The sequence below is a fragment of the Mus pahari genome, chromosome 9 (genome assembly GCF_900095145.1).
Source record: "Mus pahari chromosome 9, PAHARI_EIJ_v1.1, whole genome shotgun sequence".
Lineage (NCBI taxonomy): Eukaryota > Metazoa > Chordata > Mammalia > Rodentia > Muridae > Mus > Mus pahari.
This window is the reverse complement of record NC_034598.1, coordinates 82,071,540-82,085,663: the sequence shown is the minus strand read 5'-3', so window position 1 is coordinate 82,085,663 and position 14,124 is coordinate 82,071,540. Positions and strand designations below refer to the sequence as shown.

At 43.2% G+C, this 14,124-nt stretch overlaps 1 protein-coding gene across 1 annotated transcript in view; it reads right to left on the bottom strand.

Annotated features, from left to right (window-relative positions):
* Cfap54 (cilia and flagella associated protein 54) overlaps nt 1–14,124 on the bottom strand; it is a 287,635-nt gene that overhangs the window by 143,553 nt on the left and 129,958 nt on the right. Inside the window, exons 40-43 of the mRNA XM_021205638.1 lie at nt 5,482–5,634; nt 2,854–3,048; nt 873–960; nt 391–600 (exon numbers count right to left, since the gene is read on the bottom strand). Of these exons, the coding sequence (XP_021061297.1) occupies nt 391–600; nt 873–960; nt 2,854–3,048; nt 5,482–5,634 (646 nt within the window). The remainder of the gene's footprint in view (nt 1–390; nt 601–872; nt 961–2,853; nt 3,049–5,481; nt 5,635–14,124) is intronic.

Here is a 14,124-nt window from a genome sequence, read left to right as displayed (position 1 = left end):
GTAGGGGGCTGCAACCCTGTAGGTGGAACCACAATATGAACTAACCAGTACCCCCAGAGCTCATGGCTCTAGCTGCATATGTAGCAGAAGATGGCGTACTCAGCCNTCATTGGGAAGAGAGGCTCCTTGGTCTTGCAAACTTTACATGCCCCATAGAGGGGAACATCAGGGCCAAGAAGTGGGAGTGAGTGGGGAGGGGAGCAGGGAGGGGGAGGGTATAGGGGACATTCAGGATAGCATTTGAAATGTAAATGAATTAAATATCTAATAAAATAATTTTAAAAAAATTATCACAAGATGAGACTGAATCGCCCTAAAGATGAATATAACCACAGAGGAAGCAAAGGTGGCCCGGGGCTAGGGTGAGGTTCGCCCCTCGCTCACACTCACTGTGCTATCTTCGCTGAGATCATTGCCCCTTGCAAACACCCCCAGATGCCAAATTTTGATAGAAATTCTTCACTGTAGTCTTTGAAACCGGGAGATGAGGAGCTGCTGGGGGCACCGGGGAGAGAGGTGCCAAATTCTTTCCAGTTGTGCAGCACATCTGGTTTTCTGAAGATGTCATCGAGAGCTTGGCTCCAACATTTAAAAGCAGCCCTAAGACAGAGAGGAGAACAGTGTGCGGGACATCCCCTGGGGCCATGAATCAAGCCAACCTTCAGGGAGTAAAATCGAGAAGCAAATGTCAGAGGATAAAACTAAGGTGATTGCTCCTTGTGATGGCTTGTCTCAGGTCACGTGATGAATGAATTAGAGCAACGCCCGTGCTATGGTAGAACTCACATTATGAGAGAAAAGATTTTTCCTAATTTTTTTTTTTAAATCGAACAAACAAAAGTGTGTGCCTTTACAAACTTCTGGGATAATACCTTTTCTTATCTGCAAAGATGAGGAGGCTTCCAAGAGAGTGCAGGGTCTGAACTTTAAGGCTCTTTTGATTGCTGGCTTGGAGAACATCTGTATTTTTAATCAAGTAAAAGAACAAATGTCAGTTTGAGGGAAAATATATTCCCTTTATGTTTTCAAGAATATTCTTTAACTGCATTATTTCTTAACTGTGGAGATTGCAGTGGGAAAAAAATAAACCTCAAGCTAATGGTGTTTTCAAATGCCACATGCTATATATACCCAGAGAGAGAGCAAACTGCAAACAGGGCTCTGTTTGAACACTGAGGGATTGGAGATTGAGTCTAATGCCTCCAGAATTACAGAGTGAAGCCAGGCAGGCAAAGGTGGTTAACGAGACTTATGGGGGGCGGGGGTTGGGGGAAAGGCCAGAGATGTAAGAATGAAGCTGAAATTTGGTTTTCTAAAGAGCGAGTAGACTGGGAGCCTCAAGAGAAAGTAGTGGCTAAATTTTAGAGGCCCCTGATCGCCACTTGGAGAGATTGAGATTGCACTGTAATGAGCAGAAAGGTCCAAGGAGATCTGACAAGATCCTAATAGATCAGATTTTTCCTTTTGCCTAAATGGGGTTGGGGGGCAGTAGAGAGAGTATTGTTATCAGCTTTCTAATAAATGCATATATAATTAGGGTTGTCTAGCCAGAAGAAAGCAACAGATGTGTCAGTACTTTCCAATGGTTGCAGCAATAGAACCTAGAGGACATTTCTGAGACCTCAGACAGGGGTACCCTGCTCTGTCACAGAGAGGCATCTACAGGACCATGGCCAACAACAACTGGGGATGCAGGGTGTCTTGCCGAAACTTGCCCCACAGTGACCAAAGAAAGTGAGATCCCTGTTCATGCAGTCCACTATCTAACTTTGTTTTATAAGGGTTTCCCTTTAAAGTATTCTTGTTTGATTTCTAACTGCCCTGAATTTCCCAGAAATATGGTGCTTGGCTTTGTTGAGAGCCAAACTCACAGTGCTGATAGAACTTAATTCGCCGATATAGCACATCTGTGTCAATCTACTCCGGTCGTCATGGAGACTCCTCAGGTGGGATGGGAGCACATGTACTCTCACATTTATATATTAGACCATGGGATCTAGCTACAGAGTTGACCTGTGTTCACCCTCCTTTTATCTTTACAGCTCAGGAATGGACTTTCAGAAATCACATATTACATACAAATTGCCGGTTTTACTTTAACAAGTAATTGGAGAACTATACAATGTCTGTAGCAGTGGGGAGGGGCGTCACTAGAGAGAGTGTCATACAATATGGGGAAGGATGCACTACTGGATTTGTAGAAAAGCTACACCTGAGAGAAAGATGTGAAGAGTGAGATTGTCTGGAACAAAGCAGAAGTACTTGGCACTGCCATCATCCTCAGAAGAAACTCTCAGTTCCGGCAAGACAAGAACAGGGCTGGAGGGGTGGCCTAGAACCTTGCAGTGGCCAAGAATAATAGCCAGGTGGGTCATAGCAGAAGGCTGGGGGGCAGCTTCTGTCTCTAGAAGGTTCCAGCATAGCCTAAGCGGCTGGGGTGAATTTGAGTTCTTTCATCATTATTAATTTTTAATTCATTTATTATTAGTGTTTGTGTATTTGTGTGTGAGAGAGAGGGGGGGAAGGAGGGAGGCAGGGAGGGAGGGAGGGAGACGGACAGGGAGAGGGACAGGGAGAGGCAGAGAAAGAGAGAGAGGTGCTTGCAGTGAGCACATCCCATGATACAGAGTCCATGTTAAGGGCAGAAGAAAACTTTGTGGAGTCGGTCTCCTTCCACCTTTAGATGGGGGGTTGAACAAAGGTCTCTGTCCTTGCGCAACAAGTACTTACTGGCTGAGCCATCTTGTCTCTACAGCCCTCACCCTGCTCTTAAAGGTAACATTTCAGGATCAGATGCAATCTCACATTAATATTGACAGTCATAACGACAACTTGTAAAGGGATTGGCCTCACCAATAGTTTGGTAGTAGGAAGAAATGACCAGCCCCAGCTGGGAGAAGGGAAGTTTGCTTTTTTCCACTGAGCTAAAGACTCGGAAGTTTTCTTGAGAAAGGTCGGGGGGTGTTGGCATGTGCATCTCTTCCGTTCCCAGGCAAAACTCCACCTTCCCTGGAGTAAATTTTGAGTTGTCCATCCCTCCTCTTTCACCTAAAGGTATGGGGGAAAAAAGGAAAATGTGAAAGGGGGAAGAAAGGGAGGAGAGAAAGGTAGAGGAAATGTCAGGGGAGGATGGGCATTTCCGATGGACATTTCTATGGGCAGACAGATGCAGTTTTCTTAGCCCTGGGCGTGCAGCATGAAGTCTGAAGTTTTCAGCTGTTCCAGTGGATGGGTTCTGTCCCTTCATGTTTCCAGAAAAGCACTACAGAGGGGCTTCCAGGCAGGCTAAGGCACTACAGGACAGACAGACAGGCTACAGCACTACAGAGGGGCGACTGGCAAGGCTAAGGCTGAGCTAATTCTTTTGTTTTCTTCTGAAAGCTGGGGAAAGTTTGAGTCTGCCTTCAGAAAAACATATAGTTTCCCATAGTTAAGTTTCTAGTTCTACTCTGGGCCAGAAACCTCTTGGAGAGAAGAAACATATATGGAGCTCTGACCTGAAACAGGAAGAAAGGAGTGGAGAAACTCCATCTTGTTAGAAGATCAGAGAACACAGGGAGGAAACAGGCCAGGAAAGCAGCATAAAGGAGCCCAGGGAGAAGCCATGATGGACCCTGATGTTAACGGCCTGAGCACTAGGCATGAACTACTAAGAATGCCGTTCTTTCTTAGAATGGAGAACAAAACACCCATGGAAGGAGTTACAGAGACAAAGTTCAGAGCTGAGACGGAAGGACCATCCAGAGACTGCCACACCCGGGGATCCATCCCATAAACAACCACCAATGGAGGAGCTAGAGAAAGTACCCAAGGAGCTAAAGGGGTCGGCAACCCTGTAGGTGGAACAACAATATGAACTAACCAGTACCCCCAGAGCTCATGTCTCTAGTTGTATATGTAGCAGAGGATGGCCTAGTCAGCCATCAATGGGAGGAGAGGCCCTTGGTCTTGTGAAGACTATATGCCCCAGTACATGGGAATGCCAGGGCCAGGAAGCAGGAATGGGTTGGTTGGGGTGAATATAGGGGACTTTCAGAGAGGAAACTAGGAAAGGGGATAGCATTTGAAATGTAAATAAAGAAAATATCTAATAAAATTTTTTTAAAAAATTAAATAAAAGAATGTCTCAGCATCCAGTGAGCTGCCGGGTAAGCTGGGAGAACGGTTCTAAGGAGTTGTCCTTGATTTTGTAACTCATGTTTATGCATCAATAAAATACTTAGCAATTGGAGGTTGTAAATATGGAGAACTAATTTAACATAGCCATTGAGCTAGGCTGGCTGGCCACAGAGCCCAGGAGCCACTTGCTCAACTTTGGTGCTAGCAGCATGCTCAGTTTGACATGGGTTCGCTCCTCGCACTTGTATGACAAACATTTTACCTGCTGGGCTATCTCCCCAGTGCCCACTTGTCCTTAGTCACCTGACCTCCCCATTCCATTTGCTGACCCCTTTGTCCCCTCCAAAGCCTCCCTCCTGCCTTCATGCTGTATACATTCCAACATTCTTGGTTACTTCCTCCTCAGTCCCTGTAAGAGACATTTTATGGATGCTTTTTCTAAAGTGTATCTATTTCTTTGAGACTGACAACTGGCATCTGGTTAAAGGCTCTGTGTGATCATCTTTTACTACTTTGCAGGTTCTTCTCTCTTCCACTTTTCTCCACTTTCATCCTCTCAACCCTGGTTAGGAGAGGAAGGTAGACAGAGGGAAAGATGGGCAATTATTGTCAGACTACTTCCTGCTGGTTAGGTGCATCAAGTTCTTTGGGGTGAATTTGATCTTCACTGTCAGGATACCTAATTTCCTCTTCTTTGGGAACAACTACTTAACAAACCACAACCAACAGCAACCAACAGCCAACCTACAAACCAACAACAACCCCACCCTGCCTCTTGGGACCTTAGGATTTATAAACCCTCTGAAGAGCTCCTGAACTCCAAATGTCGTACAATCACAGAAACTATTTGCAGCTGGCAAGATCATGCCTCTCCTAGAGCATGAGGCAAATCACAGTCAGCTGATATGAAATAAGCACCATACCCCACACTTGGGATTAAAATGAAAACATACTCCCATTTCTGTGTCTTTTAAAAGAAGCTCAGTATAGCTCTTCTTAACTTGGTATGATTCAATCATCTCCTGAATGAGAATAATCATAGCTCTACACCTGCAGAGAAAGCTCCAAGAACTCCGAGGTGTGGAATCAAGTCTTTAGTAGACACTATTTTCCTTCATGTGCACTCTACTCCAGGAAGTTGGCTAAGTGAGCAGAAAGTTTAAAGGCAGTAAGGTGTGTGTGTGTGTGTGTGTGTGTGTGAGAGAGAGAGAGAGAGAGAGAGAGAGAGAGAGAGAGAGAGAGAGGAAGGATAATGGCTGCCAGGGGAAAGCATGCTGGGAAAAGAGGATTATGAGTGTGGAGCACTCAGCGGGATGATACCCAACGTAAGTACAGATCAAGGGACAGAAAACGAACCTTTACCTTGTGTCTGTGCAAGAAATAAAGAAAGCAGCTTTCTGCTGTGTCGGACCGATCTGTTATGATATTTGGACTTTTCCAGGGTCTCTCTGAAGCATCTCAAAGTGTCATCCACATCCAGGGGCACAGAGACAAGCTGTTTGGCTAGTTTCTGCTCTGAAACAGAGGAGAACATTACCAAGGGATGAGAGCACTACCAAGCCAATGAGTCACCAGACAGTCCTAACTCAGAGACCTTGGTCCAGACTCTCAGTTGCTGAATTCAAAAGCTTCAATCTGTAGCAGGCATTTGACACATAGATGAATTTTTTCTTAGCATATTTCAAAGTTTTAAAATTTTTTATTCTTATGAAATGCAAATAACTTTAGATCTTGCCAATTTTCCTTATGAAGCCTCCTACTTTTTCATAAAAAATGAAATAATCTACTCTTTTTCAACAGCCTCTTCAAAGCCCAGGTGCCTTGGGAAACAGACGAAAGGAGTTAAAAAAAAAAATCCTGGAGACTGGCAGCTGATCTCAGAAGGGAAGAAAAAGGCAGCTGAGGCCATGTGTGGGTCTGGAGTTAATCAGGTGCTCTGGCATGAGACAGGAAGGGGAGCCCGTGGGAGAGATGCTGTTTGGTCTCTGGGCAGTGAGAGTTGTCCAGGAATTGGACTGGGCTTCAGATGGGCTGCACACAGATGAGAGCTATTGGAGAGTGGACTTACAGGATTCCAAATTGAATACCTAAGGATTTATGTCTTCAGTAAGTCAAACAAGTAAAACATCCATCAAAAATGTTAAGATTTTGGTAATGTAGACACTTCCTAGTTAACAGAACACTAAGAGGTTAAAGGATGAGACCTTATCCTTAAAAATCACCTCTCCTAGCTGACTAGATAAGGCTTTCCAACACAGGAAAATTAACATCTCGTTTGAAAAGAGAATCTGATTAAATGATAAACTGAAAGAAGTAAAGAAGACAGAAATAAACAGAGGCAGGAAAGGGTACACTGATACCTCTTCATCCCAAAGTCTAATCAATTACTATGATTGGTTGAATCCTAAAAACAACCACAAGAAATATTGGCCATTATTACCCTTATTTACAATAAGGCATGGAGGGGCCTAGCAGATCAGCCTCATACTCTGGAATTCAAGGAGGTGGTCCTGAGGACAGAAATATTTTGAGCCAGTATAAGGACAAACAGACAAAAAAAGTAGGATGGTAAGGAGTTAAAAGACACAGTGAGTGGACTCTGCTACCCCATTGAACAAAAGGGTCCACCCTAGTGCCGAAGCCTTCATTAAAGGTGTTGCCTTTACTTTTTGCATCGCAGAAACAGGGATGTGCTTCTCATCCGGACTCACACATGCCATGGGTATCTTAGAAACGTTAGGTACCAACCAGCTGCATTTGTGTAGGCATAGCACAAAGAGGTGCAGTGGCTGAGAGACTTTCTCCTACAACATGAGCACTGTGTTACTTCCCTTGACTGAGATTTGTGACATAGCTACCGGGGAGAGCTGCTGGGAGGAAGGGTGGATGACCCCTTGCTCATTCCATGGAAAATAAGGAATCAAAGGAAGCCTGGGAGATTTGGAAAATATTCATCCAGTCCCTGAAACCAGTGCCTATCTGCCCACGGAGGCCCTCGCTCTAGAGAGTCTCAATTCCCTCCAACTTCAAGGCATCCATTCTCCCCCTCTGAAATCATTCCCAACAGCATTCTTGCTGTTATTTCTCCCATCTTTAAAAATGAAAATGCTCTCTCTGTTGGCTCATTTTCTATCAGGTTATCACTCTATTTCTCTGTTCCAGTTTATACCAAAATCCTACCCTCCAAAAAACAGTTGCCAACACTCATTGCTTCCCATCTCCTCATGATCTCACCTCAATTACATGTCTCCCCTTTAGAACCAAGTTCATCCCCAGCCTACAGAATCACTCATACTGGTTCTTTTGGCTTTCTCAACCCAACCTCTCTCGGCCTTGGGACCCCAGATATCATTCTTAGATGCCTTTCTTCTCTTCTTAATTTATACTCACCCCCAGAAAGATCATCCTTGGTCTTGTGTTTAAACAGCAATGTTCTGGTGGATCCCAAATTTTTATCTCTGGCCCCAACCCCTCATCTATCTATGAAACCCACACTCATCTATCTAAAGGCCCACATTGCTGTGAGTGCAAGAGACAAACTCAACCCCAGCTGACGTGATCCCAGCCTGAATTTTGTATGTGCACACATGCACACACACACACACACACACACACACACACACGCACACACACACGCACACATATGCACACAAAGCATCAACTCTTTCCAGTCTTTCCTATGTCAGTAGAGAATGACTTCATCTTTATAGATATTCATCCAAAAGCTAGAACCATCTTTAACTCTTCTCCTTCCAGGTCTCAAATCAACTCCATAACAAATGGTAGACTCACCGCCCTTCAGAAAACCCCTCAAGTCTCACCATCTCTCAAGAACTCCTTTCCACTTCCACCATGATGAGGGCCTGCGACTTTCTTGGGAATTAAAACAATTGCCTTATAAATTGCCTCCCCCCTGTAACCCAGCTATGCTTACTATATACCTCCAACACAGTTTCTAGATGATTCCTTTTAAAATGTAAACTCTCCCATGTCACTTGTTGTTGATCCAAACAGTTCTACTCTCTCTATCACCTTCAGAAAACACTATAATTCTTAGAACAATCGTATGGGAGCTGGCTCCCCAGACTGTGATGCCTGCCTCCTACCATTTCTGCCCTTCACTGTCTCATCCATCACTCATGCTTCCAGTCCTCAGGCTTAACACAACTGCCTCACTTTGGTCTAGATTAGTGGTTCTCAACCTATGAGTTGGGACCCCTTTCACAGGGGAGACATATCAGATATACTACATATCAGGTATTTACATTAAGTTGCATAACACTAGCAAACATTACAGTTATAAACTAGCAATAAAAATAATTTTATGCTTGGGGGTCACCATAACATGAGGAACTGTGTTAAAGGATTACAGCACTAGGGAGGTTAAGAACCACTGTTCTTGAATATTCTTCTCTCTGGTATCATATGTCTTGAGTTCTAAACTCGTTGAGGTTATTTCTTAGCTATTAACTTCTCAGTGAGGCCTTCCTTCATCCCCCTTCTTACAAAGCATTTCTCCTCCCAGACTATCTCCCAATCACTGTTGCATTCTGATATACTGTCTTACTTGCTCCTTGGATGTCTGCACTTGGGTGAGGTTCATTGAAGACAAAGGCTTTGACCATTTTGTCACTACTATACCCCTAGTAACTGCTATCTGTTACATGATATGTGCTCAAAGAATTCTGTTAACAAGTTAATGACTGCAGGTCTTCAAAACTATATGGCTTGGGTGTATTTTATTAGGAATCTCTTCTGTGAGCTAATCTCAATGATCCTGCCTCAGTCTCCCACTTCTGTATTCTCAGCAAAGCACATTCTGTATTCCTCATATGCCATCTTTCATACCCCTATCTTCATCTGCAACAACACGGTCAAGTCTGTAGATTTGTTCTTTATATCTTGCAAGAATTCATTAGCTTCTAGTTTTATCTTCTGCTTAGAGACTGAGATCAGAGAAAGAAGATAAGCAAATGCTCAGTCAGTTCTGGCTGCTATAACAAATTATCATAGACCGCATGACTTATAAGCAAAAGAAACTTATGCTTCACAGATGTGAATTTAGAAGTCTTAGACTAGGCTGCCAACATGCTCAGGCCCTGGCGAGGGCACTCTCTCCTGATTGCTGATAGCTACCTGCAAAGGGTGTCCCTATCATGTCACAAAAGAGACTTTGTGTGCTCTCTTGTGCTTCCTTCAAAGGACACAGTTCCACCTGTGAGGGCTCTACCCTCATGACCTACTCTCCTCCTAAAAGCCCCACCTCTAATATCTCACTAGGACAAAAATTTCAGCACATGAATGTTGAAGAGCCAAAAACATTTGGCCCATAACGAGCCAAGAGAAATCTGAAAGCTTTCATACATTGGTCAGAAACACAAATGCATCCCAAATGCATGGGTCCCATGCTTAGATGAAGAGTTACAGAAAATTAACTATTGAGAGAGGGTGTCTGAGTCTTTTCCAGGGCTAACCTCTCCCCAGTTGGTTATTCAATAAAAGTTGGCAGCCCTAAGAATTTATAATACATACAAGAAACACTAAATGATTCAATAGGTTGTATTTATATATTTATTCATGTGTGTGTGTGTGTGTGTGTGTGTGTGTGTGTGTGTGTGTGTGTGTGTGAATAATCTTAGAAAGAGGTCATAAGATTAAGAGAGAGGGGACAGAGAAGGGGTTGAAGGGAGGGGAAATAATGTAATGTTTTAATTTCTAAAATAAATAAAATAATATGGGAGAGTTACTCTCGCCAAGCTTAGCTTTTAAATATCCATTACATTTTGTTTATAACATTTACCTTGGAGGGATACTGCTTTAAGGTTTGTGTCAAGAATCTTGGAAAGTGTCTGTTTTGAAATAAGCATTTGATATAGGGAGAATAACATCACTACAGCTATATATACATTTTTAAAACCCAGGTTTGTCTCACATCGCAACTCTGTTTAGCAAGATGGAAGTCCCACCAGCTTACATCACCTAATGATATTACGGGCCTTTGTTTATCATTGGCACACCAATGAAACTGTCCAGTGATGCCCTTCTCATAGTTTGTCCCTGTCGTGAAGTGTCACATGACTACATATGTGGAACACTTATGCATACTGGGCATCATGTCAGATGCTGAAGAAATACAACTGACAGGCCAAACCTTGAAACTGTAATTTTAAAAGGTCTGAATGAGCTCGCCCTGCTGATAATTTGTCCTTATCCACCCTCTACTGATAACTGACTACTCTTCATATTTTTCCAAAACTGTTTCACTTTCCTTTTTTTCATTTCCTTTTCCTTTTTTTTTTTTTAAAGAGCTTTAGCACACCTTTTCCCTTGTAACCTAATTAGGGTTCTGGCGGTGGTAGGAGTGGGGGTGGGGTGGCTATCTCCGTTTCCATGAGATACAAGGATCAAAGCAGGAAGAAAACACCATGAGTTCAGGATCGCCCCCAGGGGTCTCTATCAACAGAACTGCCCTCTAAAAATTTCCTCAGATCATTCCAGAAACTGTCTGAAAGTCCTTAATAGTATTTCAATAATTTGACATGGAAAGGGAGGAAGAGGAATGTATGTGGTGGGCTATTATGCATTTCACTGGACCCATGTAGAAAGGAAATGCTAATCATACCTGCGTGTTGGGTCTACCAAGGAAGGAACCTCAAGAGGAAGATGAAGTCGGCCTTCTACCTACTTGATCATATCCATCCCAGTGCCCAGAGACATTAATAAAACATAGCTGCCAAAGGCTGAAAATTACAAGGAACCTAAGGATTCACCAGCCCTATCAGAGAACTTAAAATGTCAAATCAGATCAAGACGCAAGATAGAGGCCATGGACAGAATGTTCCAAAAAAGCCACATCTAAGGTTATCTCCCAGATGGAACTTAATGAGCAAGCAAGCTACTCATCCACCCAAGAATAACCTATAAAACAAGCTAGTCTCACTTTTTCAAATCCTGCTGAGATTATACCAAATTACACATGCATTATTAAACAGTTGAAGGGAGAATAGGATGCTGTTAAATAATGAGAACACCAAATGTTTCTAGGCTCTGGGGCATCACAATATTTGTTGTGAAGAATTAAAAGCATTACCACCAAATGTTTTTATGCCACAAGAAATTCTGAGGTCCTAAAAGCAGTGATTTGATCTGGTGTGGAACCTATCATGAGTGGACTTTGCCTTATAAAAGAAAATTATTAGCAGTTTATAGAGATATACCCAAGGCCCGGCATAGTTATAAGCATGTTAATGAGCTGAGTTCAAGATAATAAGAAAATTTTAGCATCTTAAACCGAAAAGCACAGGCCAAAGATGCTTCTGCCTACATGGGTCTCAGATTCTTTTTGAGAGATTTAAGTCAGAAGCCAAGTGTGTAATAGCTCAGTGTAAAACCTGTGAGTATGTTGGTGGAATTACCATACCACCTCAATAATTTAACATAGAGTGCTTACCTCATATGATCACTGAAAAATACCAACTTATTTCTTGAGTGCTGTGCATTTAGAGATGACCATAGCCTAAAGTACGCAGTGCAAAACAAGCTTGAAAGCCCAGCAGATGGAACACTTAGCCATAGGGCTTGAATAGAAAGGTCCCTCTGCTTACTGGTAATGGTTCATCTTCTTGTCTGCAATTGGAACACAACAGTATCTACCTCCTAAAGGCCATAAAAATAAAAGAATCTGTATAGAGTCCCAGCTTGATGTTACCATTGCCATATACTTTCAAATTTTTACTTTCTTGAATCGCAGCTCACACAGTACATACATACTTTCAACAGAGTTGCAAATCAAAGGGACACTGTATGCTGACTTCACCTGCCTTCCCTTTGCCACCCACTTACCCACCCCACCCCATAACTGCCTACATAAGTACAGTTTAATAACAGGCAACAAGCATGCTTTCAGACAGACCCCGTCCATTACCAATTAGTATCTACTGGTGCATGGGGCTATGATTTTCCCAGCATGCTGTTCTTCCCCACTTTGATGGGAGTCATCGTTTGGATTTCAAGCATGGTTGGCACATTTTCTCATGACATTCCATTCTTTATAGAATGGAGAGCATGAGAATAATTGTATTTGAATAAGGATCATACAACAGGGGACATACTCCATCCCCCCAAGGTCTGTAGACAAATCCAACAAAGGAAGACTCATTGTCCTTGATGGGAGCATCCTATGGGACGAGATGATGCTCCAAGTGAGCCTGGACGCTGAGGAAATGATCATCTTAGAAAACCCAGAGAGGCATGGTCACCAGCAGCATCCCCTAGCCTTGACCATGCTGTGCAAACATTTCGCCTCCCTCCCACTTTCCTCTTCCCTGTGTCTATGCTTGTATTTCTCCTGAAATCTCTGATCTTAGCAACCTTGGCCGTGCTCTAAACCAAAATCACTGAGAGAGTCCCTCCTACCCAGCAAGAATGCCTTCGCCTTCCAGCCTAACAAACCTTCCTGCAGAGAGCCTAATTTTTCACCCTTCCTTCCTTTCCACCTTAGCAGAAGGAGTGCCCCAATATCCAGTCTGCACCCCAGTCTCTGCCTCAAGGTCCTAGCTTTATCAAAAGCCATTCTCTTCAGTTGCAAGGCTCTTCCCTTTTGATGGCTCTTTCCATTTAATATGTGAACAATGGAAACACACGTCCCTTCTGATATAAAGACACATATAAAATGAGATGTAGGCCCAGAAGGTGGTAAAATATTTGCAAGATGAGCACAAGCCCCACCCCTAGCCCCATGCTTTCTGAAGGGCAATTACTCCAGATGGAATCCCTGCAGATGCAAACTGCAACTTAGCACCCCTACCCCCCACAACACAAAGATTCCCACCATACTCCTCATCATCATTTCCACAGTCACAAGGTCATCCATTCAACAGATACTGAACCCCCACTACACATTAGGCACTGCTGATGCCATTTGGATTATGTCAGTGACCACAACAAGCCTTCCTAGAGCTTGCAGGAAGCCTAGCAATCAATAAATGCAACTCGAAGCCTAAAGTATGAGCTCTGACTGCTGGTGAGATATGCTCCGTGAGACATTTGCTAGGTAAAGGAATTTGGAGGAGCAGTTTCGGATGGCATGGTCGTGGCAAGCATCCTTTAAGAAATGAGATGTGGGATTGAAGAAAGGGGGGTTTCCAGGAAGATGCCTGGCATGGGATGCTGGAAACAACCAGGACAAAGCAAAGCTATAAGAGAAAAAAAAAGCCAGTAACAATGGCTACCAGATTGCCAAAAGAAAGACACAGACCATGCTAATCTTGTAACCTCTCTGACTATTTGACTATTAATGCATCTTCTTTAAAGCTCTCTCTGTCTCTCTCTCTCTCTCTGTCTCTCTGTCTCTCTGTCTCTCTGTCTCTCTCTGTCTCTCTTTGTCTCTCTCTCTCTCTCTCTCTCTCTCTCACACACACACACACACACACACACCTTGACCTTTTGTGCCATCATCTCAGACATTCTGCTTCCACCTTCAAGACTGTGTTCATGACTCATCCACATCCGCTCATCTTCCTTGGCTTGCATCCATAATGTCACTGAGCCCAACTACTCTAGCCCTAACCTCACAGAGAATCAGAAATGCTTCCTGTGCAATTAGCTATGGCCATGCCACTTTGGGCAATGGGATGTCAGCAGACTTATGGGTCACTTTCTAATTATAGCTTTAAGAGCTACTGTATCATTTACTATATCACTTTTCTTCTAGTCTGAAGGATGGAAACAATAAGCCTACTGTACTTGCTACCTGAATAAGATATTCAAAAAGCATCTATTCGACAAATGAGACCTCATAACATTGCAAAGCTTCTGTAAGGCAAAAGATACAGTCAATAAGACAAAAAGGCCACCAACAGACTGGGAAAGGATTTTTACCACTCCTAAATCTGATAGGGGACTAATATCCAATACATACAAAGAGCTCAAGAAGCTGGACACCAGAAATTCAAATAATCCCATTAAAAATGGGGTACAGAGCCAAACAAAGAATTCTCAACTGAG